At 37.9% G+C, this 15,411-nt stretch overlaps 1 protein-coding gene across 2 annotated transcripts in view; it reads right to left on the reverse strand.

Moving 5' to 3' along the window:
* The window catches only part of gpc5a (glypican 5a), a 119,035-nt gene that overhangs the window by 50,645 nt on the left and 52,979 nt on the right, over nucleotides 1-15,411 (reverse strand). For both annotated transcript variants that reach the window (XR_007814199.1, XM_018683831.2), the window contains exon 7: nucleotides 9,865-9,985. Coding sequence is in view for 1 of the 2 variants with exons in the window: in XM_018683831.2 (XP_018539347.1) it covers nucleotides 9,865-9,985 (121 nt within the window). In the remaining variant the exon portion in view is untranslated. The remainder of the gene's footprint in view (nucleotides 1-9,864; nucleotides 9,986-15,411) is intronic.

Raw genomic sequence — 15,411 nt, forward strand, 5'->3', positions numbered from 1 at the left:
TTCAGTCTACTTCTCCCACCACAGACAAATGTAGGTGTAGTCCCAAAAAAACTGTGACAAGTAGTAATATACATGTAATGATTAAAATGTACAGCGTGCATTATGTATGGGGCACATTTCCTAAAGAGGTGCTGGGTGTCGTGGCAAAATGAATCACACCTTCACAGATCCAAGAGATGAATCGAGCTGTGTGTGGATTTTTAAGCTCATTAGTATTCTCTTTGAACATATTCCACTATCTGTAAATAGAGGGTGGAGGAGAGATCTTACAATGATCATATTTGCCAGTCAGAGGAGAAAAGTGTCAGGATGTGTGCTGGTCCCAAGACACACACTGTCGTTTTCCATCTCCCTCACTGCAGCGGCAGCACTGACAGGGTGTTTATCCAGACCAAGTGCAGCAGCAGCAAAGAGGCGGCAGGTCAGTGAGTGAGAGGCCAGGGTAGAAATTAGAATGTAGTGTGAATTTTAGAATAATATTACCATTCAAATTACCCCTTTAACCCATGACTCAACATTTGTAGAGTTTCAGGAATAATGCTGGCGATATTCTCAATTTTTCTTGCTAGCAAATCCAATGACAAGACCAAATCTGACAGTGAAGTGATGCATCACAGATAGAGCTCGTAGACATACACACATAAACAATAGTGAGAAGAAATTAAAGTATATATTGTAAATACTTTTTTTTTCTTTTTTCTATTTTTAAAAATTTAAGTCTTCAGTGGGAACCAGTGGGCTTGGGGCTAAGAGACACAAACCAGCCTTATCCTTTAACAATTACTATCACATTTCAGAACCTAAGCCAAGTATTTTCAGTTATCTACACTTATATCATCATATCCTACCGTAGCCTCGCTTCATGTTATGTTATGAGTGGGTATGGTAGGAGAAAGAAAAGCAGTAATGACATAAAAACAACAAAATAAGTAACTGTGAAAACTGTGAATATGTGAGCATTTTCCACTGAACAAATCACATTTGGTGATATTACCATAAAATATTGGTTGTGAACATGAAGCAAATGTGTTCATGTTGATATAAATTGTGTTGGCATTACATTTCCCCTGAAGCCATTTTGCTGCCACAGAAAATAAATACACATTGATGTAATTCTTAGAAGAAAAGGTTGTTTACTTTAAAAGTATGTATTATTCAAATGCAATTTTCCTATATTTTCTAATATTGTAAAACTTGAATGTAGCAACTTATGACCAATTACACAAAGAGGATTATCCTGCTGTTGCTCAAACTGGATTTTAATCATGGATAACCACATGAAATCATTTAAGATAAAGCTGTTATCTACAGGTATGCAGCTTAGCTGGATTTGCCTTTGAATGTTTTTATTTACTGCTTTTACCTCATGGGTATAATGAACAACACAATGAATGTGGGTTAAAAAACAAATTATTATGCTGCAGGTTTTGAGGTTTGTCTCTAATTAAGAGCTGCTTGCACAGTCCTGACTTTACGGACTCCTTGCTGGATACCAACATGAATTCATCGAAGTCAGTGGATTTGGTGTGTTAAGTATCTCCAGAAAACATGACGATGGTTATAACCAAGGTTGTCTTTGCTCGTTAAGTGGACTTCTTTTATGATGGGATATGCACATTTAAGGACTCAACAAATAAAATGTGAATATATTCTCAGTGTTAATCCTTTGGTCTAAGAGGAAAGAGGGCATGAATAATTCAAAAGCAAAACTGCTGGTCAACCACCACATCAATGACTGGTAAATAATTCAGATCGCAGACTGGATGAGGAGCTGCTTGCCCCTGATTTTGATTGAGAGACACAGGGACAGGACCTACTTATAGATTCTTGATGGGTTTTACCACATCAAGAGGAGAGGACAGGCAAGGAGGAGAGGAGCCAACAAATAATTCATAGGAAAGAGCTGCTGATGAGCAAGATGATGAAATCTAGAGTTTGTACGCTCAGATTGCATGATGAATTTGTCAATAGCTGCATTGCTGTTTTGTGTTTTCCTGCAGTCTTGGCTGTGGAATAGTAATGATACATTTCCATTTAGTCCTGGGGAAACTGGGAGCTGTTTCCGCACTTCAGTTAGTCAAGGTCAGGGGGTGGATAAATGGAAATAGTAAAGAACGTTTCTGATATGTAGATGAAAAACATGAAAATCAACATTTGCATGGACACACCATTCTTATCCTCATAAAAATGCCCAGCCCTGGCCTCTTTAAGGGTAATAGAATTTCACTTTCATCCATATTCAAGTGTACACTTCCCTCTTTCTCTCCAGCCATTCAAACAGTCAACTTGCCACTCATGCACACATACACATGTACTTTAAGGTAAGTTTCATCATATTAATAAGGTGCCCCAATACTATAGTGATTTATAGAAGTAATATACTGTGTAGGGTACACCCAGCTGTGCACACAGTCACTCATGTGTACAATGGAATAGGTGTGTGCACTGGTATATGTAATTGATGTTTTTGCTGGTCATAAACTGAGTAGCCATTAACCCTCCCATACACACACACACACACACACACACACACACAGTTTCCATCTACCACACATAAATTCAACAAATTTAAATTTCAAAGAATCATCATTTAACACTGCCTACATTTTAAATCACAATGTTCTGAACATGACCCACATATCTACCTCAAGCCCCAGTTTCCATTTTAAATAGCACCATCGTCAGTGAATCATGCGAATGACTCCCTGTTGTGTCAAAACACACTGCATGCCTCATAACATATGTCATCAACACCTAAAAGACAGCAGAGGAATAAGATACGAGAGATGAAACTTGATGTTAAATGACAATTCAGGTCATACACACAAGCTGACACTCATGTCGCACTTCACCAGCTAATGAGATGCCAATCAGAACTATTTGCAAATCAGGCCCATTTGCAAATCAAGTCCCTGTGCGATGATAATGCAAACTAGGCTCAAGGACTGTGAACACACAAGCTGTTAAATGAATTGTACCAGATGTATAATATAAAGGTCTGCAATTCTTAGACACAGCCTTGTTTTTGTTAGAGTTCACCTTCTTTTTTTATTGACTTCTAGTATGAAAACACAAGTAATTTCTCTGCAGTAACAATACAGGTTATTTCAGTCTCTGCAGGAACCATTTTAGATGCCATGTTGATTAATTAGCCCTCTTGAACATTTCCTGCTTCAGAAAGCCTGGGTTCAGCAGTATGATACAATCTTCAACTCCTGTGTTGAAGTCACAACCTTCAACACCCTTTAAAGTCCCTCAGTCTAATATTATATATAATTAATTCTATTTTATCATGTATCAATCCACACTGGCTCCAAAAGACACAAGCCCTTGAATTTAACATTCATAACACTCTCATTGGGAATTTAGACTAGAAACAGTCCTGCATCAAAACAGTACAGAGGGCAGCGTTGGTGGGAAAGTGATGTTTAAAGTATCATAAAGGCAATGAAATATGATCCAGGGAGTCCAACTTGAGAAACAGATTAATGTTTGAAGGGTCTGACAGCTCTGAAAAGTTCAACACAGCAGAGACTATTTTATTTTTCATTGCAACAATCAGCCGACAAACAGTAGGAATGGAGCCTTCCTGTGACAAAATAATCTACCAGTAATGTGCACAATGCATGTATTTTGTGGAGTAGGCATGGGATGATTTGAAAATTTCATGTCACGATTATTATGGCCAAAATAATTGTGATAAATTATATTATCAGGTTAAAAATATGCTTTAAACTCCTCAAATGGCTCCAAAACACACTGGAATCACTTTTCATTACATTTTGGTAAGAAACAAACATTTTCACTGCATGACAGATAGGACACATCTATTTTAGTGAACATCCTTTTTAGTGAAAAACAATCAAACTATCTTTGGGTAACTATAAATCCTGAGGTCCCCCTTCAAAAGAAAAGGAAAATAAACAAAATAGGCTACGTCAAATGAGAAGATGGATTTTCTGTCAAAGTAAATAAATTCTAATTGATTTGAACTGTTCCTTATGGACTGTAGTTAAATTAGTTGAAAGGGAAAAACTAGTACACTGCAGTCAGTCCTCTGGAGACCGCAGCTCTGCTCCGGTCTGAGTCACCGGAGCTATTTGCTGTTTAACTACATCGTTATCTGGCTAACGTTAGCTTAATTCACCGGTGACCAAAACAACATCACAACATAACAAGCATTTAGATAAACGTCAAACGTTAGTGTAACTGAGCCAACACGTAACGGACAGTAACGTTAGTTAATTTTACCTTGAGTCCTTTGTTTTGGAATCAACAGTATTACCACACATCCGATTTAACTTTATTTTGGGGGGGAAACAAAGAGCAAACCGAGCCTTCAGCCATGGTGACATGCGTAGTCTTTTAAAAAGACTGAAGAGATGCAGGCTCCCCCTTGTGGCAATTCAGTAGAAATCAATACAGGACTGTATGCGGGCAAGCTATACAGCTTTTCTGTTGTTAACGATTATCGCCATTCACGATTATCCCGATGATGGAAATTCACTATGATCAACTTACTGTGAGTGTTTTTGTTGTTGTTGTTGTTGGTTTTTTTTTTCGCGAGGGGAGGTTAAAATCGTATATCGTCCCATACCTATAATGGTCAAAGGCAGTGTAGGGCTCAAGTTGGCCTAAACACAGCCTTCATCTATTTTCTTTACCCTGACATGCTAAGTGGAGGGCCAGCTATTAAAATCACACAAATCTGCTGCTCTCTGTATGTTGTGAACTTAACTGCTATTACTACCAGTGCATACATTTATCTGGTAGGACTTACACATGTCTTGTTAAGAAAAAAAGCACTCTTTAAATCTCTTTAAGTACTTCTACTGTAGCACTGAACATGCCTCTAGTTTATTTGTTTAAAGGGGATATATTGCTGGGGTGACATGTTGGCTGAATCGTTAGGGTGTAGACCATATGGGCGCACACCCTGAGCAGCTGGTCCTTGGTTCAACTCCCAAATGGCTCGACCCTTTGCTGTATGTCTTTCCCCTCATTGCCTCTCTCTCTCTATTGGGATACACTCCCAAATTTAGATGATTTTGAGCTCTTGCTCTTGATTAATGTGAATGGATTCATCATACATTGCTTTGGACAAAAGTGTCTATCACATGAATGCAATTCACTGTAACTGACAAGCAGTTGATTTAGAGGACAGCAACCATCCAACACTTATCAGTGTCAGTGGACAGAATGAGGGGATCATTTAGCATCTTGCATCGGGTGTGAATTAACAGCATCTCACAAATTCTAACTTTGCGAGTGAAAAAGGATGTTGGCATCTGTCCTAAATAGAGACAGAAGCCACTTTTTAAAATCTTATCTGTACAGCTCTGTCTACCTTTATTGAGACAGATTTGATAATACTTTGAGATACTGCCTGTTTCTAATTCACTGGAGTGACTGGGATAAAACATACACTGTGATAAATGATTTTGCAAATCAGTGCATTATGTAACTCATATGAGGCTTCCAAGTAGAACAACAAAGCACTTCCCTTTGATAATCACTTTGACCCAGTGATAGAGTGTAATTTGGCTTGAGTGCACTTGAGATGTTGCTACAATTAATTTATGGTTATTTGCATCTTGAATTCCCATAAAATCCAAACAAAGTCTTGGAACAGCTTATTGAACATAATATCTGGATGGTTACCATCATGACTACAAACAAAACAGACAAAGGTTCAGTATTTACCCCACTACACAGGCACAGTATCTTTATATTCATTCCATCTGCGTGTGATGGGGGCAGTGCTGGCACAGAGTGTGAGGATTTGGCAAACAGCACTTCTGCAGAAGGGCAAACGTTGAATTTAAACACAAGTAGATTTTAACTACAAAATCAAACTTTAGAGAGCCCTTCACAAAAACTGCTTTTTGAACACCGCTGAGGGGAGCTATCATACTTCAACCAATCACTTCTGGACAAGATTTTAAATTGTCTGCATTCAGACTCAACAAGAAAAGTAAACAGAAAAGGATGGCAGCAAAATCTTGAGGCTGGGCTGCAATTGTGATCTGGTTGGTAGCCTCTTCAAATTTTGTGTTGAATCATTGATGGATTTGGTGTCTCAACCAGCTTGCTGGACCTACAGATGTAAAATCCTTCTTTTTAAAAAAACATGTAAATGACATGAAACTTAAAAAGTTATTTTGTATAAAAATTTGTTCTATGACATTACACTATGTTAATTTCAGTAGCTACTGGAAAACTAGCAATGTTCTAAAAAAATTGACTGGTATTGTACACAAAAACTGACTCCTACCTTGCATTTTATTCCATTTCCACTGTCATTTCCTTAGAGAGTTGATCTGGATGCTATTTATACAACTAATTAGCACCACCTCTTTGTTGTGGTTTCTAACTGTGATTGATGAAGACTGTCAAAAGTGGTGGTGAAATAAGGAGAAACATTTGTGTTCTTAAGCTCCAAGAAACATTATACATACATATATATATATATATATATATATATATATATATATATATATATATATATATATATATATATATATATATATATATATATATATATAGATGTAATAATATAGATTTATGTTTGACAGCTCAACCCAGTCCCATCCATGTTTGAAATAAACACTCTTCAAAATCTATGAATCCTTTTAAGACCATGGATCATCTGCACTCAATTGTTCTTCCTCATCAACCAGATGTATGTCTCAGTAAACTGAATTTGAAAAACAAGAGCTGAGTTTGAATTGTGAGAAGTGAATGTGGAAATATGGAGAGCTGAATTTTCATTGAGGATCAAACTCAGCTTCAGAGCAAATGAATTCAACTTCATAATACTATATTCAGTTTCAACTTCGTTGGTATTCAGTTCCAAACTAATAAATTCAATTTTAAATCATGCAATTCAGATTCAGTTTTTCTGATGCAAGTATTCAAGTTGAGCAATTCAAATTCAAACATAAATTATTAAATTCAGTTTCTACTATTTCTGTTCTTATGAAATGACCAACTAATCAGTGCAACTGAACAACAGAGTCATACCACTGGAGTGGCTAAAAATACAGCGATCGTGTGTTTTCAGACATGGTTGCTAAAAGGGGAGAATCATGACAGAGACATGAACATAACAGGGAGAAAAACAAATCTTGTAAATCAGCTTTGGTTGAAAAAAATGTTGTTGTTGTTTTTTTTTTTCATTTCATGCTGTCTTTGCCGAGTAAATTCTGTAAATGCATTTACATTTAAGTGAATTCACAGCTGACTGATTTTTAAGGACAGCTGACAGCCTGTGAGTCGGTATTGGATGTTTGATTTTCATTCGTTTTCTATTCATGTATTAATAAACTACTTCTAGTTTATTTCCAAGTTAACTTGGGAGAAGTGTTCCTAAAAAAAACCATAGTCAGAACTTTTTGACAGAAATTGTGCATCTGCTCTGTCATTGCATTTGAATTGTTCCAGGGGCGGCTTCAAAAATTCAACACATTACAAAGACTACTGTGCAGGTGTTGAAAACAGAATATTATTCTAAAACTGAAGGCAAAAAAACACAGCTTAGACATACTGCTGCAAAGTACTGGTTTTGTACAAGCTGTGAATCTGAAAATCAAATGTCACGCTGTGAGTGTTTTTTTTCTCCGTTGCTTCTTCACTACAAGTCAGACCAACCTCTGTTAGTTTCTTTATGCACCAGAGACTCAACTCTCAGCTCTAAAACAAAGCAAAGCAAATGTAAGTGGAATATTTAAAGATAGAAATGGAAAGAAAAAAGAAAAAGAAAAAGACAAGACAAAAAATAAAGAACGAAAAGACACATAATCAGTAACATTTTGACCTTGAGAATTCAACTGACCATAGCTGACAGTGAGGTTTAGCTGCTTACCTGTTGTGTTAGAATTACTTCTGTAAAAACCTTTGGCAGTGTCAGGAAGCATTAAGAAAATTAAATGTACTTCTCATCTAATATTATTCCACATAGAATGTCAGTCTAGCTGGGAGGAACAGGCCTATATGTGGTAGTGTTTGTATTGTACCTTTAAAGTGGCCATAACCAATATTTTATATCAAGAATGGATCAGTGGCCTGGGTGTACTGTGAAGGAGCTTGATCCTTCTGAATCATCACATGACTCTATACTTCTCTCAGCTCTGTGGAGCATTTCAGCATCTTTCGTCTATGTTTTTGTTTTACTGTATTGGTTTACCCACCGCTTTTATCAAACTCCAGACACAGCAAGCGGCTGTATTCAGTGAAAAAAAACCTGAATGTCGTCTGTACAATACTTGCTCAGAACCAAATGCCAGATAAATAGAGTTAATGACTAGCTAGTGAACGCAGTGCAGCACTGAACACCTACAGAGACAGGTATTTCCAAAAGGAAGTGGTGGAGACCAAAAGCAGAGCAAATAAGCAAGTGAATTTGAAGTGAAGTGAATTCATCAGGTGGAAATAAGCACAACTCCAAATAAATCCTGATATTACTCTGTATCTGCTGGATGAGGAAATAATCAACTGCTTGTTAACAAGTTTGCCATACAAAAGGTGCTGATATGTCAATGTTGTGTTTACTGCTTTTTTTCCACTGCCCCCAAGTGGCCAAAACATATAGATACATGGAAGTAATCTGTGCAAAGAACACAAATGTGCTGTCATTAGAGACAGATGTTCATCTACACGTCTTGAAGCAGACGATAATGATGAAGTTAAATCTTCAAGTCCCCAACTGATTGAGACTATGGACTATGCAAGAACAAGAGGAACAGGCTGCAAGCTAATGACACTGATTAAAGTGGTATTATTTAAATGAGCAGTTAGCAGAGAGAAAGATGAACAGAAAATCTGGTCAAAAAGAGGAAAAGTAAAAAAAATAGAGGGTTTTAAAGTTACACTCACTGAAGTATTTGCTCGCAGCAGATTATAAATGATTACATAATCTGGGCTGAGCTGTTTCATAGTAGTTACAGTAAATCAGCAGATAAACAATTTCCGAGTATTCAAGCTCATAAAACAGCCTTTCTCCTGTAGGTAAAAATTCACAGAACCACAAGGACATTCGAGGAAGCACATTTAAGATGCAAACAGTAAAAGCACACAGAAAAAGACACATCCACACTGAATGTCAACAAGGCAGATCAGGAGCTCTCAGATGGTTATGATATAGATTTATGAGTTCTGACATCCCACAGATGGTGTGAATTAGTCAGGGAGGGGGTGCCAGCATGAGGTCAAGAGGGATGACCTGGCCTTCAGCCTGCCACTTGGGAAACCAAAGTACTAGACACACGGAGCTGCTGCTGCTGCTGCTGCACTGAAACAGCCCAGAGATGGCTGCAGCAGCTGTTACTGAAGCTACAGAAGAGAAAGTGCTCCCGTAAACTGCCCTAATCTCATCATCCTGAGAGATAAACAGCACTGAAAGGAGCCACAGCAGCACAAATGTGCATCAATGCAGACCGGGTGATAGAAAGGCTACATTGATTTTGACAAAGAGCAGAAAAAGAATTTTGTAAATATGAAGACACACAGAACAGATCAAATGGGTTTGTAAATGTGTAATGATTGATTTTGTTTCTCATTGCCTAGAGATGATTTTGCATTTGAGACTTGTTTTCTATTAACCTGTACTTACTGGTAATATGAAGGATGAAATAAATGATTTTTTTGTCGAGGATTATTCAAAGGTAAAGTGTAGAGGGCTTCAGCTTTGCAAGCAGTAATTTCCAATGTAATGTAATGTTCCAAAAACTAAGAATTAACAGACTGCATCTGGAGATATTTACCATATGAGTGACAGAATGAGGGATGGAAAAACAGAATTCAGTAAAAGAAGAGACTGTATAGCATACATAAGGTAAATATGTACAGAGAATGAGAGAGTCTCACCTGATTGATGTGTTTCAGTTTGTCAATGATTTGATTTATCACAGGATCTGCCTCCTTCACTTTAACTTCAGGGTTGGCACTCTGAGCTTTGATCCCATTGCCGACCACACGGAGGGTATAACTGTGAACAAAGTACAGAAGACAGAGTAGTCTAAGTATTTTCAGACATTCTCCTGCCACGCTGAAGCATGAGATGAGAAATACTAATGGTGGAAAGTAACTAAGTACATTTACTCAAGTACTATAAAAGGACAAATTCTTGAACTTGTACTTTACTTCATTTTATGACACTACATTTCAGAGGGCTATGGTGTACTTTTTACTCCACTACATTTAGAGGAGTAGTTACTACTTAATTTTCACATTCAGTTTATACATCTAAAACATTACGCATTGTTAGTAAATACAAAAACACCAGTGTCTAGTTGGAGCTGCTGGTTGTGTTTCACTTGTCTATTAGTTGTAGTTTAATTACAATGCTTGAGGGCCACAAAGGTAAAACCCTCCAATATTTCACAAACAGCAACAATTAGAGAACAAAAAAATTTAACACAGGTTTGTGTGGCTGAAAATAGTTTTTTCTTTCCTCCTCACACCCACTCAGATTTATCTTGTGATGCATTAAAGGGGCAATAAACTATCTAATACACTTAGTATGTATATGTAGATGCAGGTCTTTTTAATCATGGGTAAAAACCAGCTAAAAAGGCAGGATCACTCTTTTCCCATTGCCAGGAGACGAGTTTTCCTTTTGTTATATTTTTGTTTTTGTCTGATGTGTCATGTTCCATGCTACGAACAGAGTGAAAAACAGGGTTAGTAAACAGCAGAAGGCAACATGGAGGCCAGGGACTAGGTTACAGTGGTTCCTTTGTATATCTTTTCATTCTGTTCAGACTCAACATTGACTATTTGTGGCTGAGATGGTTCGCAGAAGTTACAGACTGAGGCAACAAGTCTTCATTGCCACCATGAAAACTACTGTTGATAGTAGGGTCCCCAACTGGTCATCATGCTGGAAAAGGGTGTCATGTCTCCATCACTGCCAATGGGAGCTGGAGCCGATAAATAGCCATAACTCCTGCAGAGTCAGTTGACTGAGGAATGAGTGTCGATTTTATCCTTTCACACTGAAGACAAAAGCCAGATGTTAGTGGGGTTTTTTGTCTAGTGTAAAAGGGGATTAACTTTATACAAGGTACTTATTCTGCTTATTTATGGACATGTCAGTATTCATTATCTAACAATGTTATATGTAAGAAAAAAAAATGTATTTTTACTTCTGATACTTTAAATGCATTTTGTTTGTGATGGAATCTACATTATAGTGATAGTACTTTTACTTATGTAAAGAAATTGAGTACTTTTTCCACTACTGCAGGCAATGTGTCAGAAAAGCAAACTCGACACTCTCACTGGCTAAAAATCCAACATATTATCTCTTCTTCTCTTCAGGCACAATACTAAAAGATGATCAATATTCTGAACTCACACAGAGGTGATGGTATAATTCATTTGTAGGCATATCCTGGGGTTAAAGTGGGATTTGTGTTGTGGAGGAAACATGATTCATCTGCACATGTGCTCTCTGCTGCAGTGCTAAGGCTGCACATTATATGAACGGTTTATCAAAACCTTCATGATATCTCCCAGAGATGAAACTATTAAACTACACAGTGAGTATAGTACACACTGCACTGTGGTATTCATTTATAATTTGTGCCTTAACATTTAAATACGCTGCATTAATCCTTCTTTTAAAGCAGTTCATTGTTGTTATAGCTTGGTAATAGGCTTCAGTTCACATCAAGGACTCCTCACTCTTTAGTTCCAGCACAGTCTGTCAGCTGTAATGACTCTGACCATGGCGGCTGGTGAATGAGCACAACTCACTCACATCTCAATCACTGGCATATCATTTAATCAAACTAGTAGATCAAGGTAAAGTCACTCATGGCTGAAAGTTCTGCTGAGTACGTGTTTGCAGCAGTTCTGACAAAGAGCAGTGCACTAAGGCGTTGACCTGATGTCACTTTAAACTTAAATTATCTGGATTGAACAATTAAAAATTAAACATAAAAAAAACAATCAGCAGCTAAAACGACTGGTGGGTGATTTGGTAGCAGCTAACACAAATTGGGTGTGCACCTCAAGCAATACAAGGTCAGAAAGAAAAAAAATATATGAATAAATAAAGTGCAGGAAGCATGGGTGCCTAATTTATTTAAAAGAAAAGGTGGGTGGCAGAATTCAAATTCAGGCCGGATGTCTGGGTCCCTGAGATGTAATTTTGATGTTAATTTCCTGCAAATTTGCACTCCTAAATGTGATTAGTTTTGGAGAAAATACAGCTGCCATTCAACCTTTTTTTACTTTTTAATCAGTGTTAGTCTGTTATCGACACAATATTTCTTATTAGGCTCTTTCTTCTCTTTTTTGTGGCCTCTGTCCTTGTCGTCTCTGCTGTGGTCAGTGTCTTTCTTCTGGCAGTCAAGTCAAATAAAATATTAAAATGAACATTTCAAATCTGTCTGCAATAGCAGCTCTTTGGTGATTTAAAGAACAGATGCTCAGACTTGTATTTATGAAAATGAATTTGTTTGGCAGATTTATAAAAAGGTTTATTGTTGGGTTCATTTGGGCTCAGATTCACTCCATCATGTGTGACTCGTGTCATTTAATTATCTTCAAAATGAATTTTAATATCAGGTGTTAAAAGAATCAATTTATTCCATGTGCCTTGATCAAAAATATGCTGGTGTGTTGACCTTTCTGCAACCAAAACTGACTAAATACGGAAATGGTTTGTTCACATGAAAGAGAGTCAGGATGTGAGAGACCAGAAAACATCATCACCGGCTGCGTGTCGGGTTTTTCAGTACCCAGCTTATGGCAGTGCCTGTCAGCAGCAAGTGATCGACCAAAATGTAAGAGTGAAAGTGAAGGCCCTGTTCGCTCGATGTGGTAAGGTGCCTGCGGCCGGAGTCTGACGAGTTGGGACTAAGCTGCACCTGAACCGTGTGTGCCAGAGCCATGATCCAGCTGCCTGCAGCTCTGTTTAATCCCTGGACACGCCTGCTGAGATTGAGATTGTATTTGTAAGAACTGAAAGTGTTGGGTCTGGCGCCACTATCAATTGTTAAGGGTCCCCCTGTTAAAAAAAAAAGGGTAAAAAATCTATAGTAAAGGGAGATTACTAGGCTCACTCGGACTTGTAGCCTTTGATAATCTCATAGGTTGCTTAAAGTTATCAGGAAATGACATCCTATGTAACAAATAGCACAAAATCCACCCCTTTGTGACCTTTACTGCAGTCTTTTTCCTCCTTTCTGTACAGTGTGATTAATAGCAGATTGAAGAGATTACATCAGAGCCATCTGTGCCCAGTTCCACCCAATGAAAATGGTTACAGCCGCACATCTGTATAAAAAAACTGCATGTATCACAGAAAAGTGTTTTATATTGTGAAGACCACTGACGTGCATGAATTTAGATGCAGTTTAATGTGAGGAACATATAAAATATCATTGGTATCCATGCACACTCACTCACTCACACACACACACATATGTGTACAAAGCTCTTCTTGCATTCAGTAAGCAATGTATTACATTATGCCACTGGGATCCATAACCTGAAACACATACAATCTCTTGTAACATGCTGCAGGGCTGGCAATGCAACACAAAGACTCTCGAGGGGTTGCAACACCAGAAAATAAGGGTCTGCTCTTTAAAAAGTAGTCATAGATAAAAAACATTGATCATAGTCATCATATATTCTTCAGGGTGAGTAAAAAGCCTACAGTAGCATCAAGCACAACCTACAAGAGGATATCAAACAGCTGAGTGATTGCCTGTGTCTCTGTGGACCAGCAGCAGGATCCTATAATCCATATCCTTCTCCCCAAAGGGACGCTTGGTTTGCATCTCATCTCTGCTCACACTGCTTTTCAGCCCTAGATTGAAAATTTCAATCATTTTATTCTTGGCTCTTATCCCTATCTCACTCAGCTATATTTGTCTGTAAGTGCAAAACCTTCACGTCTGGAACAAAGAAATCTGAGGCCCTCTTTGCCTTATTCCTTGACTTCAGGACAGAGTAGGATTGGTACGTCAAAGTAATTTACTCTGATCATAGCACAGGAGGAGCATGACTCTTCTCCTCTGACATCCTCTATCCAGTCTACTGTGATGCTGTGGTCGTGCATAAAACATAGATGCGAGCTACTGTGAAGAATTTGACCCTTTCTATTTGTAATATTTTTGTCTCAAGTGCATTTTCTTATCTGCATCCATTTGATTAGGACTGTGACGATGAGGAATGTTTGAGAGCTAGGCACAAATTTGACTGTCACACATCACACTGCAACTTTAGAAAACTCATCCAAATAGGCAAAACACAATCAAATGCAGAGATGGAAAACATCCTTATAGCATAATAAGATGTACTGCAAGTACAGATCCAAAAATGCTGCAAGTTATACTGAAGTTATAAAATGAAGTTTCCAGAGGACACTAAAAACTGATTAACACACTGAAATTGCTGCTACAGTTGTGGCTCATGGAGTTACTTATTCTATTTATTTATTGCAATACAGACTATGCTAGCCTGTACACACTACATACACTTGCTATGCACAAGGTGTAAAGCAGATATATAGAATATAAGAATCCTAAAACTAAAATAAACTTAAATCTGCGATAATCGATTTTTTGCAACTTGGGAACAAGTGGTGAAAACAACACTGACATATCAGCACCATTATGATGTAGAGAACTTGTTAGCAAACAGTTGCTTACAAGATCAGAAGCTGGAGTCATGTCCACCTATCCAATACTCACTCTCTTTTTAGCTCTGTTTTTGCTTTCTACAAACTCCCTGAGGGGTTTATCTGGCTCTCTGGCAGCTAAATGCTCAGCACCACCTAGTCGCTAACTGTGTCTGTCTGTTGTTATAGGTGCTGAGCTGGTAGTGTACAGTGGGTTTTTAGAGCTCTTTGGCTGAAAACAGCTGCGTGCTGCGGCTGAAAATGACACCATGAAAGCAGTGAGAGTGAACCAAAACAGCTGAGGCCGGACAGCTAAACAATGAGCTGAAACTTGCTGTAAGGGTCAGTAAAGCAGAGGGGAGCTGCAGAGTTAGGCAGGCTCACGAGGGGCCCCTTTCACATTGTCACACACTCATTTGATGTATTGTCATTATAAAAGTAGTGATTACAGCTCACAGTGTGTTTCTGTGTTCAGTTGTGTTTCCTATTTTTGTTGGTTGTCGAACTGGTGAAGATGTTTACTATAGGTTGTTACTATAGGTGGTTCACTGATCACAATTCACAACATCAATTAACCAGCAAGTCACAGTCTGCTCATTCTGTTTTAGATCTATTACTATGTTTCTGTTGCCCTTGAGGTACCAATAATGAGTTGCAACTGAGCATGCCTGTTAGTTATCGATAGTCAAACCATCTGTCTTTCAGTTGTGGGTTCACATGAATAATTACTGTGGTGATAAATAAGAGTGTAATTTAAACGGAAACTCTTTATTTTA

Source organism: Lates calcarifer, linkage group LG2 (assembly GCF_001640805.2).
Source record: "Lates calcarifer isolate ASB-BC8 linkage group LG2, TLL_Latcal_v3, whole genome shotgun sequence".
NCBI classification, from domain to species: Eukaryota; Metazoa; Chordata; class Actinopteri; family Centropomidae; genus Lates; species Lates calcarifer.